At 49.1% G+C, this 15425-nt stretch overlaps 1 protein-coding gene across 1 annotated transcript in view; it reads right to left on the bottom strand.

Annotated features, from left to right (window-relative positions):
- Positions 1-14681, bottom strand: part of LOC144763399 (visual pigment-like receptor peropsin) — an 874070-nt gene extending 859389 nt beyond the window's left edge. Inside the window, exon 1 of the mRNA XM_078648972.1 lies at positions 14555-14681. Coding sequence (XP_078505098.1) covers positions 14555-14681 — 127 coding nt within the window. The remainder of the gene's footprint in view (positions 1-14554) is intronic.
- Between the last annotated feature and the right edge of the window lie 744 nt (positions 14682-15425).

The following is a 15425-nucleotide window of genomic DNA, read 5'->3' on the forward strand; positions in this document are numbered from 1 at the left end:
TGGACCCAGCTGGGACTCCCAGGCCCAGAGGCACAGGGGCAGCCTCCACGGGCCCGCAGGGCACCATCCCGGGCACCCTGCCAAGCGGCAGAACCGAGTACAGAGCCTGGGGTGGGGAGGCAGCCCTCCCCATGGCATCTGAGAGCCCCTGAACCCAGCCAAGCAGGGCGAGCTCCCCAGGCACCACGGAACCCCATCCTGGGCTTTTGGCAGGACGTCAGCACAGGGGAGGGGACCCAGTGTTGGAGCACCTGACCTGGGGCCTGGCAGGGCCCATGGACCCAGCCGGAGCTCCCGGGCCCGGAGGCGCAAGGGACGTTTCCCCGGGCCCATGGGACCCCGTCCCGGGCACCCTGCCACACAGCAGGACCGAGGACAGAGCCCAGGGTGGGGAGGCCACCCTCCCGGGGGTCCCTGGGCGGGTCCCTGGCCGAGACTCAGGGGACCCTAGGCCCAGACGCGCCCAACTTCCTGGAGCCCTGGCTGGGATTGGGGAGCCACATGAGCCCTCATCGGGACTTCCAGGGCAGCCCGGTCATTTGGTCGCCACATTGGAAAGCATTGCGTGCAACCAGATGGCCGGGACCAAAAGGACTCCCATCTGCCCGTCCCAAGCCTTCGCGGTTGGGCTCCTGCCTGCCCTTGAAGGGCTTGGGGGCTCCGCTTCCTGGGTTGCTCAGGGACCCCAGCTGGGCCTCAGGCACTGAGAGGACCGCCGGAGGTCTCGGGCCTGGACACCCGGGGGAGGACTGCCCAGGACCCATGGAGCCCATACTGGGTACTTTGCCATACCATGGGCCGGAGGAGGGAGCCCCCCGATGGAGGGGAGGTGTTTTCCGGGCATAGCCTATATGGTTCCCGGCAGAGAACTGCCAGCCCGGGGGGTGGTGTTCCGGCATACCCTTCCCCTACTAATCCCTCTTTCTAGGAACCCATGTGCACCGCGAGACTCAGGGGACCCTGGGCGTGAATGCGCCTGACCTCCTGGAGCCCTGGCTGGGAACCGGGAGGTGAATGAGCCCTCATCGGGACTTCCAGGGCAGGACGGCCATCTGGTTGCCCCATTGGAAAGCATTGCGTGCGACCAGATGGCCGAGGGGAAAGGTGCGACCAGATGACCAGGACCGAAAGGACTTCCATCTGCCTGCCCGAGCCTTCGTGGAATTACTCCCACCTGCCTGCGCAGGCCTCAGGGGCTCCGCATCCAGGGGTCTCAGGGACCCCGGCTGGGCCTCAGGCACGGGGAGGACCACCGGAGCTCTTGGGCCCGGAGGACTGCCCGAGACCCATGGAGCCCATCCCAGGCACTTTGCTATGGCGCTGGCCGGTCGGAGGGAGCCCTGGAGGGTGGGAGGTGTCGTCCGGGCCCAGCCCATCTGGTCCCCGGCTGAGAACCGCCAGCCCGGGAGGGGTGTTCCGGCATACCCTGCCCCTAGTAATCCGGAGGAAGGCTACCCCTCTTTCTGGGAATCTGTGTGCACCGAGAGACTCAGGAGACGCTAGGCCTTGACGCGCCCTACCTCCTGAAGCCCTGTCTGGGATCAGGGAGACGAATGAGCCCCCATTGGGACTGCCAGGGCGGCCCGGCCATCTAGTCGCCCTATTGGAAAGCATTGCGTGCGACGAGATGGCCGACGGGAAAGGTGCGACCAGATGGCCGGGACCGAAAGGACTTCCATCTGTCCGCCCGGTGGCTTCGCAGTAGGGCTCCAGCCCCACGCAGGGCTCGGGGGCTCCGTGTCCAGGGGGGCTCGGGGACCCTGGCTGGGCCTCCGGCATGGGGAAGACCACCGGAGCTCTCGTGCCCGGTGTGCCCGGGACCATGGAGCCCATTCTGGACACTTTGACATACCATGGGCCGGAGGAGGGAGCCCCGGATGGAGGGCAGGTGTTGTCCGGGCATAGCCCATCTGGTTCCCGGCAAAGAACCGCTAGCCCGGGAGGGGTGTTCTGGCATACCCTGCCCCTAGTAATCCGGAGAAAGTTAACCCTTTTTCTGGGAACATGTGCGCACCGCGAGACTCAGGGGACCCTAGGCCTGGATGGGCCCAACCTCCTGGAGCCCTGGCTGGGATCAGAGAGGCGAATGAGCCCCCTTCGGGACTTCCAGGGCGGCCCGGCCATCAGGTCGCCCCATTGGAAAGCATTGCGTGCAACCAGATGGCCGAGGGGAAAGGCACGACCAGATGGCCAGGACCGAAATGACTCCCATCTGTCCGCCCGGTGGCTTCGCAGTAGGGCTCCAGCCCCACGCAGGGCTCGGGGGCTCCGTGTCCAGGGGGTCTCGGGGACCCCGGCTGGGCCTCAGGCATGGGGAAGATCACCGGAGCTCTCGGGCCCGGGGTGCCCGGGACCATGGAGCCCATTCCGGACACTTTGATACACCATGGGCCAGAGGAGGGAGCCCCGGATGGAGGGGAGGTGTTGTCCGGGCATAGCCCATCTGGTCCCCGGCAAAGAACCGCCAGCCTGGGAGGGGTGTTCTGGCATATCCTGCCCCTAGTAATCTGGAGGAAAGTTACCCCTCTTTCTGGGAACATGTGCGCACCGCGAGACTCAGGGGACCCTAGGCCCGGACGGGTCCAACCTCCTGGAGCCCTGGCTGGGATCAGAGAGGTGAATGAGCCCCCATCGGGACTTCCAGGGCGGCCCGGCCATCAGGTCTCCCCATTGGAAAGCATTGCGTGCAACCAGATGGCCGAGGGGAAAGGCACGACCAGATGGCCAGGACCGAAATGACTCCCATCTGTCCGCCCGGTGGCTTCGCAGTAGGGCTCCAGCCCTACGCAGGGCTCGGGGGCTCCGTGTCTAGGGGGTCTCGGGGAACCCGGCTGGGCCTCAGGCATGGGGAAGATCACCGGAGCTCTCGGGCCCGGGGTGCCCGGGACCATGGAGCCCATTCCGGACACTTTGATACACCATGGGCCGGAGGAGGGAGCCCCGGATGGAGGCGAGGTGTTGTCCGGGCATAGCCCATCTGGTCCCCGGCAAAGAACCGCCAGCCTGGGAGGGGTGTTCTGGCATATCCTGCCCCTAGTAATCTGGAGGAAAGTTACCCCTCTTTCTGGGAACATGTGCGCACCGCGAGACTCAGGGGACCCTAGGCCCGGACGGATCCAACCTCCTGGAGCCCTGGCTGGGATCAGAGAGGTGAATGAGCCCCCATCGGGACTTCCAGGGCGGCCCGCCCATCTGGTCTCCCCATTGGAAAGCATTGCGTGCGACCAGATGGCCGAGGGAAAAGGTGCAACTAGATGGCTGGGACCAAAAGAACTTCCATATAACCAGCCCAGAGCCGAGCCATAGTGGTAGGGCTCCCGCCTACCCTTGCAGGGCCCTGGGGCTCTGCACCAGTGACCCTTGTCCCAGGCAGATGAACACTTGGCGGGCCGCAGGACGGGGGCTCCCACAACCCAGGCCCTGAGCAAAACCCAGGCCCCGGGACTGGTTCCTGCTTCAAAACACAGTCAGGCCGGGGAGATCAGGGAGCCTGGCCGGGCATGAGGGACCCCTGTCCCGGGCACACAGACCCTCAGGATGTGTGCTCGTTTTCCACACATTCTTTTTCCCAAAATTCCGCGTAGAGGCCTTACGCAAATTCCGCCCAGCCCTACTCAAAATGCAATTAGATGTATATAGTTTGTGAGACCAAATATTTAAGGACATGGTGTGAGAAAGGTAATTTTAAAAAAAGATTCTGTCCCCTACGGAAATCCGCAAAAGTGGCAAAGACAATGTTAAAACTGCCATTTTTACAGGTGTACAAGGTAATATTACAGACTTAAATGCTACTCCATTACAACAATGGCACGAGTCGGGATCTGGACATAGATGTATTTAGTCCTCACACTATTTAGGGGAGGGGCTTCGTTCCCTCTACCCGAGGCAAAGGGAGGCTGAGCGAAGTCACCCTGTGCCCCAGCATTCAGAAATACAGTAAGCATGTAACCTGGCTTCAAGGCGTTTTTAAACCCCTTCCCACTGGCAGCACCCCCCTTATGTGCGCGAGAGGCGCAGTATTTTTTAATCTCTTAAAAAAAGCATCAGGGAGCTTCACAACATTTATCACTTTTACGTCCCAATTAACAGCAAGCACATTTTATTCCTCTATAAACATAGTTTAGAGGTGTAATACAAAGTTGTAGTTTAGAGGTGTAATACAAAGTTCTACGTGTCTCTTTAAAAACAGTGTACCTTTCCACTATTTCTGATGTATACTACCTAATGAAATGAGGAAAACCTTTTTTTTTAAATTGTGAAACAAACCCAAAATGTTCTTTTTAAATGTCTGCAATTATGCTAAATGTTTTGGGAGAATAGGCTGGTTTATTTCTAATTGGAGATTATTATTACGGTTTAATAATCCACACTGTGATGTCACTGTCTGTGACAGTATTGCAAAATGACTGCACTAAATGGTCCCTTAGTATTTTTCCCAGGAGTTCTGCTCTGGTTACAACTAAGCAAAAGGTAGTGGAGTAGGCATTACGTCCAGTTCTAAGTTGGTCATAAAAATCGTAATATAGTCTAACAGGCATGTTTAAGAGAAAGGTGTTGTGTGAAAAGGGCGGTACAACCACCGCCTTGCAACAAAAGAAAAAGCAGTGGCATAGACAATAGGTCTCGCCTTTGGGACCTTATAAGTTTTAAACCGTGCAACAAGCACATCACATAGTTCGCTCCTTTGATCTGCACTTTGAGGATATAGTGGCCAAAAGATCACAAAAACTGTGAAAGCGTAGTGTGTGTCACAATGTCACAAGACATACTAAGCATGGAGCTCATTGTGTGAGATAACCTAAAACTGAGGGAGGGGACGCAGTGCGTGTGATGTAGTAGCCTGTAAGAGAGGGCATGATGCACACGTGTCGTATCTCAGGTAATTACGGATTACGTGGCCCACAGTCTGCCATTAGTTCAGGAAGTCTGAGGTCATAATTGAGCATAGCGAGCACGCGGGAGCATAGGATGGAGGGGTGTGAGGTGGAGGGCTGTGGCTGGTAAGCAGGGCACATACAGATCAACATACATCACCAGAAGTTCCCAACCGGAGGCACTTGTCTTTAGTCAGCATCGGGCCCGTCCTGTTTTTTGGGCTGTTGGGGGATTGTCTGGTTGCCTCTTTGGGAGAATGCGTGAAAGCGTGTGTGTGGCAGCAAAGGGTAGGTGCGTGTTAAAGAAGTGAGTGAGACATAATTGAGGGCGCTTTGAGGTTCTCTGACTTAACACATAGTCTTCTTTATGGCCGTTGTTTTTTTTTGTTGGTTTCACAAGAACATGTGGTGCGCGCTTGAGAGAGGGGGGGAGCAGGAGGTGAGCCTGCGAGTGGTGCACTCCCGGTTGGGAGAGCAGTCTGCTCATTTTCAAGCACTGCACCCATACTTTGTGGCGCGCTGCTGCTCGCTCCCGCAAGGTGGATGCCGCCACAAGCACAAGTGTGTGCTTGAAAATGAGCAGAGCAACGGCTAAAGGCCCTCCTATGCCGTGCAACGTTACAACACAGGGTTGCCCTTAACAATTCTGAGAACGCCACGGTCAACCTCAGCAGACGGCTTGCGAGCATTTGTCAATTTGCTTGATTTAGATAATAAACAGACAAAGTGTGATTACAAGCTCAAGTTTGGGTGCATTCACATGCCTCACAAACACGCTTTACATTCATTAGGTGGAGCTTATACAACAAGACATGGAAGTCAACATCAATTTGAAGAATAAGATATTTCTAAAGATAAAGGCAAGTCTTTCGGTTACCCTGTCTAGCTAGGTTCATTAGTCAGTGTGGATTATACACAATTATTGAAAACGGCATACATTTTCTTGCGACAGGAATAGGAATTACTAGGAAAACCATCACGGCTCCGACATCGATGATTTTTCATGGAAACTTTCACTGAGGACAAGTGGGGCCTTCCACATTCTCAAATTACTTAAGGTACAATGCCAATTGACTAAGTATTCAGCAGTGGAACAGGGGTCTTTAAAGTCACTCAAATATAACACAAGTATTTTATTTTATTCAATTTCAGTAAAACACAACCGGGTCCAGGTCCTGATGATACCCCTTAACAGATTTGGGGTTTGAAACACGTTGACCCGCAGCTCTTGGCATAAGGCACCCACAGTGTGTTTTTGGAGAGATTACGCCTTAATACCACTTGTGAGAAGGTGGGTTGGTGTATGTTGTCCACTAATTAAAGTGGGCACCTAGTTCCAGTCTACACGACCCTTATGATGTATGAGGTCAATAATAACCTTTATTGAAAGCTATCCTAGTGGTAGCTGTGGAGAGCAGCCTTCAGGCTTAATCTTGGAGGAATATAAATCAGCTTGTTTTATTAGACTATCATCTCCTACATTACTAAATGAAAGGAGAACCACACAGTGTTTATATAAAAATATGTATTTATTAATATAACACTCTCTACTAGTCTTTATGTGAGAATTTTTTTTTTTTTCGCACTAGGGTTGAGGCAAGAACAACCTGCACCTGCTAACATCTGTGGCTACAAACTTTTGGTGATGGTGCTCATGAAACCAAGGAACACAACCCTGTCTGTTCCTTCATGGGCAAAGCCCAAAATGCACAGGATAAAATATGGAATCAGCACCCATCAAGGAAATGTTTTTTTAGAAAGTCTCTGGTGTCCTCAATAAGTCAAGAAATCAGTCTCATATCAGTCCGGACCTGTTTCTTATGAGACTGATTTCTTGACTTATTGAGGACACCAGAGACTTTCTAAAAAAACATTTCTTTGATGGGTGCTGATTCCATATTTTCTCCTAGTCTTTATGTGAGACTAGGGCACAAAGCACACAATACTTAATCAATAGAACATTCGTAAATAGCACAATACACAGCGGGCTCCAACTGGAGACCGAACCATATACTAAACAAATGGTATAACAACAATGACTTGACTAGATCCAGTGCCTAGGGCACGTAGAATAGGTGGGACCCCAAGGAACCACCCAAAAGAGTGACGCAGGGAGCCCATGGAGTACGGGAGCAGTGAGGAAACCCGGACAGTTGCTCCGTACAACTCTATGGGAAAGTTGCGGTTGGAAAATGACAAGTTAAGGACACTTCTAAGAGGACTTCGAGCAAACCCTTTGGAACATAGGAGGTTCTAAGGCCAACCCTCCAGTAAGTACCAAGGTAGCCGTGTTACCTATTCCAGGGAAGGCGGGTGCATAGGTGTCAAGTGTTGTCGGAAACATTCATCATTTTCAATGGAGAAGTGCAAAGAAGTACTGCTGCCAGGAGGGCGAAGAGTGTCCAGTGAAATCCAAGCCTAGATTCAAGGTGAGAGGAACCTGAAAGCAGAGGGGACAGAGTCTGGGTCACTTCTGGTGACCAGGGGCTCAGTAGTCGAATGCCCACCAATGTAGGGTGCTTCAGGTGAAAAGAAGGGTTGTTTGACTCTGCAGCCACGGAGACCAGGAGACGTCTAGGACAACCAGAATCCAGAGGTGAGCTGTCCTACAAAGGATGTCGAGAGCTGAGTGGTCGATGTCCGACTGGACCACCAACAAGCCTTTGCAACTGCAATCCACGCTTTCAGAGGAAACAGGTTACGTGGTGGACCAGCAAGGGCAAGCACTAGAGAGTCAGGGCACGTCTGGAGCAACCATGTAAGGCCAAGAATTTACAAGGTGGCCCTCGATAGGACCCACAGGCCAACGGCCCAGGGATCTCAAGGAGACCTTAAGCAAGTATGCAAAGGTCCACCCCACAGGACACTCGTGGAGTGGAGGCCGGAAATCTTCAGTGCAAATACTGCTCGGGGTCAGGACTACTCGGAGTCCAAAGGACAGGGTCAGGAATTGTCACTAAGCCTATGCAACTGCAAAAACACGCGGTGCACAGGGGATCGAGTTGCATGGTCCCCACAAGGGATACTGGTCTCAGAATTGCTGAGAGGGCAGATCGACCTCAGGGACCTTCGGGAACACATCTCCTGTGTTGCTGAAATCATCGGAGTCCTCAGGAGCTTGGGCTAAGCAAACTGGGTAAATGTGTTTAGGTGCCTGCTTTTACAGGGGAGTAACTCCTTTACTCCAAGGGAGATTCTTCAGTCATGCAGGGTTGTGCAGGCAGTTGAAGTACATGGTTTCTTCTGAGCAGAATCTTGTCCAGGAAAAATCTAAAGTCCTGAGATCAGGTTACCCACTGTATACCCATGGGAAGGGGTTGGATAGATTCTGTGGGCCTTCCTATGGGAGGGGCAGGACAGAGGGGTGGCTACACTCATGTCCTTTGTCCAGTTTCACGCCAGAGCAGGAGCCCATGGCTCCCAGAACTGGTTTGAGCTGGACTATGCACAGGGACAAAAAATGTGCCCCCAGTGCAGACTTTCTGGCACTCTCAGGGTGCACCCACCCAGCCCCAATACACTAAATCCTCTCTGGGAGGTGGTTACACCTCCCTGTGACAGGAGGCCTCTTGTCATGCCTTCTCCTGCACGAATTTAGCTCAGCAGTGGGAGGGCAGACCCGTGTCTGTGGCTGGCAGCATCCATTTTGTGCTGCCCAGGTCGAGAAAGCTGGTAAGGGTTATACCGGTGACCCACATATGTCCCTGTAAAAGGGTGGAATCATACCTCTCACACCAGTTACTGGTGTGGAGGTATGATTCTGAGGTGTTTGACACCAAACACGACATGTGTCCAAGCAGCCGTTTTAAGATTAGCATTTACAGTGAGGTTATAATGCACCTAAACATATATGTGTGGCTGCATCATAGACAACCCCGGAGAATGGTATCCGAATGCTGCAGAGGAGTTCTGCTCATGCAGGGGCACCCTCTCATGTAAAACCCAGCACCCTGCCTTCAGGATTGTTAAGGTCTGCCATGGGGTGACTGATAGGTATTTAAGTGTAGTGATTTAGAGAGATATAGTTAACCTATATCTCAGTAAGTGGTGCAAGCACCAGTTTACACAGTCTGCAGTAGCAGGCCTGTCATGTCATTTTGGATGGCCTCTCATGGGTTGCATAATACATGCTGCAGCCCATGGGAGGCCTTTGGGGTACCTATGCCCTGGGTACATGGTGTACTATATACTAGGGACTGATAAGCGTACCCCAGAATCCAATCTGGAGTGTACCGAAAGTACATGCATTGCAATTTACAGGAGAAAGCAGATAGACTGGGGTCCTGGATAGCAGACTAAGCTAAAAACAGTGTGACATCAGCAAAAAGTGGGGGTAACCATAAGAAGCAGATATTACTTTCCTACACCACTCTCCAATCGACAACACTTTTAGCTCAAATTCCCAGAGCCAAATTCACTGGCAGGATAAATAGACATTTCTTTAAAAAGTATAATCTTCGGCCTAGTGTTTCCGATTTTAGTAAGGAACATGTCATTACGTTTGGTTTGTTTATGTCACTTTTGCATATATAACTGTTTTGTATGTATAATATATTTTGCTTGTAAATATGTTGAAAACTCTTGTGTTGCCCTTCATGATAACATGACTAAAATGCATAAAACATTTTTCTGAATAAGATTAAAAAAAAGTGAAATAAATCACACGGGCTCATGAATTAAGGACATTGGCTCGTTTATTGTTAAACCTTTTGATAAACAATGCAACTAGATACCAAGGTTGTCTACTTTTAGAAAGTTGCCAGGTTTTTGTCCTACAATTTGTGCCTTCTGCAGTGTCTTTGGTCACATGACTGTGAATGACTCTGATGTTGGGGTTTGTTCATTCTTCCCAGACAGCGACACACAAAGGGACTATGTGTGGGCAGGATGGGCCATCTCACCACGATCTCTAGGGGTGGAGCTTCACTTGCACTTCAAAGGACTTGCCTCCAACCACACAAAGGAATATGACACTAGGTTTTTGTCACTCCAGAATTTTTTGGAGCCTTAACAGGGGAAGAACTTTCCAGAACCAGATGTGGGGGTAGTATAGGGAATCCCCCTATTCCAGGCTGGCACCAGATATAAATATTGGTCCTCCAGAGCCACTCTTCAGTACACTCCTGGACCAGTGGACATTTGCTCCTAAAGGACTGCCTTGTTGCTACCAGAGGACTGCCCTGCTGGCTGAAGAAATGAAATGAAATGAAAAGGCGACTTATAGAGCCCGAAACATACACCGAAGGTGTCAAGGCGCTTTGCTTTCAGGGAAGAAAGACTGGACCGGCTCCCTTCATCCACGACTAATTTGAGGGCCTCCAAGGGTCCGTTTGCTGCCCTGTCTGAGCTACAAGGGCTCAAATAGCTCCAGAAGCCTCCCTGCAACTGCCTAGCTGACCTGCTGCACTGAAGCTACTTGCATCTGCAACTGGTCCTAAAACTGAACCTGACTGAGCCCCGCTGGCCTCTGCTGGAGTAAGTGCCTAATCTGCAAGAGGTGCCTCCCGAGGTCCTTGTCCCTTGGATCACATCAGTTGACCTCCTCCAGTGAAAGAAGGGTAAAAACTGAAGTTGTGCCTCATTGTTAACTGGCCCATTCGTGCAGAGGCTCTGCCGTTCATGATGACTGCCAACACAAAACCCCTATGAATCCCACTTTTCTAAAGTGACAACCAACTGTAACTAGCAATTCGGGAGCTGCACTTCGCTTTACAGCAACGACAGTCCACTGTCACCACCAGCGGTTGGCTTGAACTTGTGACTTTCCCAGATGGCCTGAAATGGCACTTTGTGCTATTAGGTGTTATTTTTACTTACAACTTTAGAATTGAATACCTCTGGTTCTAGTGATTATATTTTTGTTGTTCTGGTATTTATTTATTTATTTATTTATTTTACAGAATTTTATATAGTGCAAACCTGACCCGAATCAGGTATCAGAGCGCTTAACATAACACCAGTTGCATTACATGAGGGCACATTCCTTTTCATTAGGCACGGGGAGATTACGTGACTTGCCCAGAGTCACAGGATGTTCAGCGTCATTGCAGAGACTCAAACCCAGTTCCCCAGATTCAAAGTCGACCGCCCTAGCCATTTGGCAAACTCCTCTCCTAGTATCATTTAATTATTAAAATGTACTCTAATTTTCTAAATTAGATGAGGATTTTTCTTGTGATGTGTTTTCACTTTACCACTGTTTTTGTGCTGCATAAATACTTTGTGGCAGAATTACTGATTTTTCACACAACACAGGGCAGCAGGCAAAGTTGCTGTGCTATGTTGCATGAAAGATAGCAGAAATTAGCCATATCAACTAGATTATGGCACATTTCTGCTGTCTCATAGCACTAGCACACTGTGTGCTGCCTAATGCCAATGCAGAAACCCTTGCACCAAGGTGCAAGGATGCCTGCTTTACAGTCATGATTCTTTGTGTGCAGGAAGGTACACCTTCCTGCACAAAAACAGTCCTTAAAGGCATTTCTCCTCTTTCTATGTGTGCTGCGAAAGTAGAAGTAATGAGGAGCAATACAGATATTTCTCCTGGTTACCCCAGCTTCAGGGAGCCTTAGCTTTTTAACACATTCCCAGGTTTATTAGCTTTAGTAAATCAGGGAATGTGCTAAAATCTATGACATTGGAGTCATGTGTTCTCTAACAACTCAATAAACACATTGATGAGTTCAACCTCCTCGACACCTTTCAATCGGGTTTCAGGAAAGGCTGTGGCACTGAAACAGCCACACTCAATGTCTCGGACGACATTCGCAAAGCCTTAGATGATGGTGATGCCTGCCTACTCATCCTTATTGACCTATCTGCGGCATTCGACATGATTAATCATCCAGCTCTTCTGGAGAACTTGTCGAAGTGCTCCGGCATAAATGGCACTGTACTAAAATGGTTCACCTCTTTCCTCCAGCATCGCTCGCAACAAATTAAAATCAACTCCTGTCTCTCGAAGCCAACAAAGGTAACACTTGGGGTACCAGAAGACTCGATCCTCTCCCGTCCCTCTTCAATCTCTTCATGGTGCCCCTCACAATCGTCTTGAAAAAAGCTGGAGTGAGTTACCACCTTTACGCGGATGACACCCAAATCTATTTCAAAATCAAGTCCCCCGATGACATCCAACACCTCAATACCACTCTAACGGAGATCCAAACCTGGTTCAACATCAACCACTTAAAGCTCAACCCAGATAAAACGGAACTGATCCTATTCTATCCAAAAAGCAACCATCGTCCTATCCAAGAGTGGCTCAAGAATCTGGTTGCCCTAAACTGCCCCCTCGTTCTATCCGACCCAGTTAAGTCTCTAGGCATCACCCTTGAGAAGAACCTATCTATGGAGGCCCACATCAAAAACTCTGCAAAAAGTGCTCTTTTCACTCTAAAACACCTCAAGAAATTGAAACCTTTTCTGCCCCATGGGGACTTCAAGACAGTAGTTCAATCCCTGGTTCTCTCTAAAATCGACTACGGGAACGCCATCCTTACAGGGACTCCAAAAGCTCACCTAGTCCCTCTTAGGGCAGTGCTGAACATGGCCGCTCGTCTTGTATCTGGAGTAAAAAGATTTGAACACATCACTACAGCTCTCAACTCCCTCAAATGGCTTCCCATGGAAGGGAGATGTATTTACAAGCTGGCCTGCATCATACACAAAACCCTCCTCTCTCCGGCCCCCAACTACCTGAACAACAAACTGGTAAGAGCAGGTCAAACCAGAACCCTGAGAAGCTACATCTCACTCCTTCTCATTCCACCAAAAATGAAAAAGAAAACCACCCAATTCCGATCATTTTCTGGCAACGCTCCCAGGATATGGAACGCTCTCCCTGGAGTCCTCAGATGCAACCCCTCCTTCTCCTGTTTCAAAAGGGACCTCAAACTCCATCTCCTTAACAAATACTTTCCTGTACTACGTCAACTAACATTGACCTCAATATTCTGAGTTGACTACCATTCAAGGATTGTTGGTGAACGGACTATGCTAATCACCTTGTTTTTTGCACAATTATTTATTTTTCATGCTGTATTCTTTATCGGTGATTTGCTTACTTACTGTCAGCCTTCTGGGTAATGTAAGGCCCTTCTGTTTTTCACAATGTGTATGTGAAGCGCTCTGATACCTACGGGTCTAGCTAGCGCTATACAAAACTTTTAAAATGAAAAAAATATGAATGGTTGCATAGGAATGTCCAGGCTCCACCCATAGAACCTCCCTAACGCAAATTAAAATAAGGTAGCACTATGTGCTAGCTCTCATTACTTTTTTGAAAAATTCTGATGCAAAGCTACACAAAACCGATTTGTCCTGGCTTTGTAAATCACAGATAACAGTTTGTGTTGTGGCTGCGCCAAAAAAGTTGCACATCCACAATGCAAAATGTTATTAAATCTGCCTTGTGCATTAAATTCAGCCTGATTGCTTTGTGTCAAGCTAACAGAGTGTTGAGCACAGGTTAATGTTGTGACATTTGCGCTACACCATGGACTGTGGTTGTTGCCTGAGTGGGGACTCCACCCCCTCAACCAATAACCCAATTTCTTACAATCGGGTTTGGGGGGATTGTAATCTGTGGGCATTGCCAATACTTGCATTCTTGTGAATGCGATTAGAGCCATGTTGTGGTGGTTTTATCACATTACGCCACATTCTACTACAGGAGACTCACCTTTGAGTGTCCGAGGGGAAGAAAACCCACGATTTGTTTTGTCCTAGCAAGGATGTCGACAATGATAAGGAAAGTTAAGTCCACAGGTGGGCTCGATGAGAGTGTCATGACAAATGTTAAGGTTGAGCAGAATAAACAAAAGAAATATTATGACAACAGGAGAGTGGTGAAAGCGTGTAAAAACGTGGGCAATAGGGGGGGGTGAAGAAAGTAGTGCATGTTCGGAAAGGAGTTTCGAAGTTTGGGGCTCCAGTTACTGTTGAAATATTATGTTTTTCTGCTGTTAGAGTGTCATGTGACAATGGTGGAATTGTGAGAGGGAGTAAAAGTGAACTGAGAGGTTGGCTAGAAAAACATCCCTTTAGATAAAAAGCTTTCTCCAGTGAATGATACCAAGTCTTCTGTTTCTCCCGTGGGTGTGAATGGTGCAGAACAGGCAGGTTACCAAAGGAAGCGGAGTTCTTGCATTATAACCAAGACGTTTGGATTTCAGTGAATTGTTTGCAGTTTTTCTAACTATTACCTTGCAGTAGGGTCTGTACATAAGTTCCTATGTTTAGGTTTTATATTTTCTTGATGTGTTTTTTTGGTTTGTTATTGGAAAACTGTGAAGGATAATGCCATATAATTTCTTGTAGTAGAGCATAGAATACTCATGCTAGAATGTTGTTTTTGAACTGTGTGCCAGTTGAGTTTGAAGACTGACTGGTGCTCATTGAGGACATCACTGATCACATATCAAAGGAAAATAACTTGACAATAAATTGAAAATAAATGTGACCTAAAAATGCATGTTATTTAGTGCAACAGTTCTAACAAACACTCATGTACGCATTATCCTTTATATACATTACATTTTCTACCATTTTTCTTGTGACTTGCTGTGAAGACGGAACAATCAGGACCGTAATTCCTATTTCTTTCTTTCGTTGTAAATAACAGTACCCACTCAAAAGAAGTTGGCACTAACAACTACAATTAATTGAGAAGTACATACCCAGAAATAACAGATAGACGCCTATGACAGTCTCTCCTTGTTCTGTAAGAGGAGTCTCCTTGTTTGGGAAATTGCTGATGTTATTGTTCCTCCACGGCGCCTGACCAGGAAGGTGCAGTGATGACATGGCTCAGATGTCTTAGTTATCCCGTTCGTGGACCTTCAATGCTAATTTGCACTGTTTTCCATGCTCTCCCAAATCGTATGCACAAAATCCGTCTGAACCACCAAGAAGGATAAGCTTACTAGGTAATCCTGGCGAAGACGTGGAGAGATCTGTTGTCCTGCCTCATTACTATCCCATAATCCTACCTATAAATAGATCTCCAATGGACGGTAAGGCCAAGTACAGTGCAACTGCAGGTCATTTTCTTAAAATGCTGCAAAACAGCAAATGAAAAGCTGTAACTGTTCTGGGTACGGTACGGTGTTTTGTAGCTAAAAGTGACACTGGCAATTACGGTGGCATTTGTATATGAGAAAGATATTCGCCAGTGTGCCGACAGCATGACTAAGTGTGCATATGTGATGATCTGCTTACAATTTCGAATCTAATCAGGCCTCCTCGTCCTTACAATTAAATTGTGTAATAGTACTACTTACTAAATCGCGGCGACAGTATGGTATTAAAGGGTCATATAAGATAAAGTTAGTGTGAGTAATAAACAAAACAGAAACCAAGTATATAGGTAGACTGGATTCCTATTTTTCCCCTCATAGCGAATCTTGCACTGAAACGATGTATGGTGTGCTGTTCTCTCTGACTGAAGTGCAAAACACAGGTGCAAGTTTCACATGCACAGTTTTGCGTTAGAGCAAGGACTTTGCACATGTTTTCCTCCCAATTACATGTGGTAAGTGTCGCCTGCAC

The sequence above is a fragment of the Lissotriton helveticus genome, chromosome 6, assembly GCF_964261635.1.
Source record: "Lissotriton helveticus chromosome 6, aLisHel1.1, whole genome shotgun sequence".
Taxonomy (NCBI): domain Eukaryota; kingdom Metazoa; phylum Chordata; class Amphibia; order Caudata; family Salamandridae; genus Lissotriton; species Lissotriton helveticus.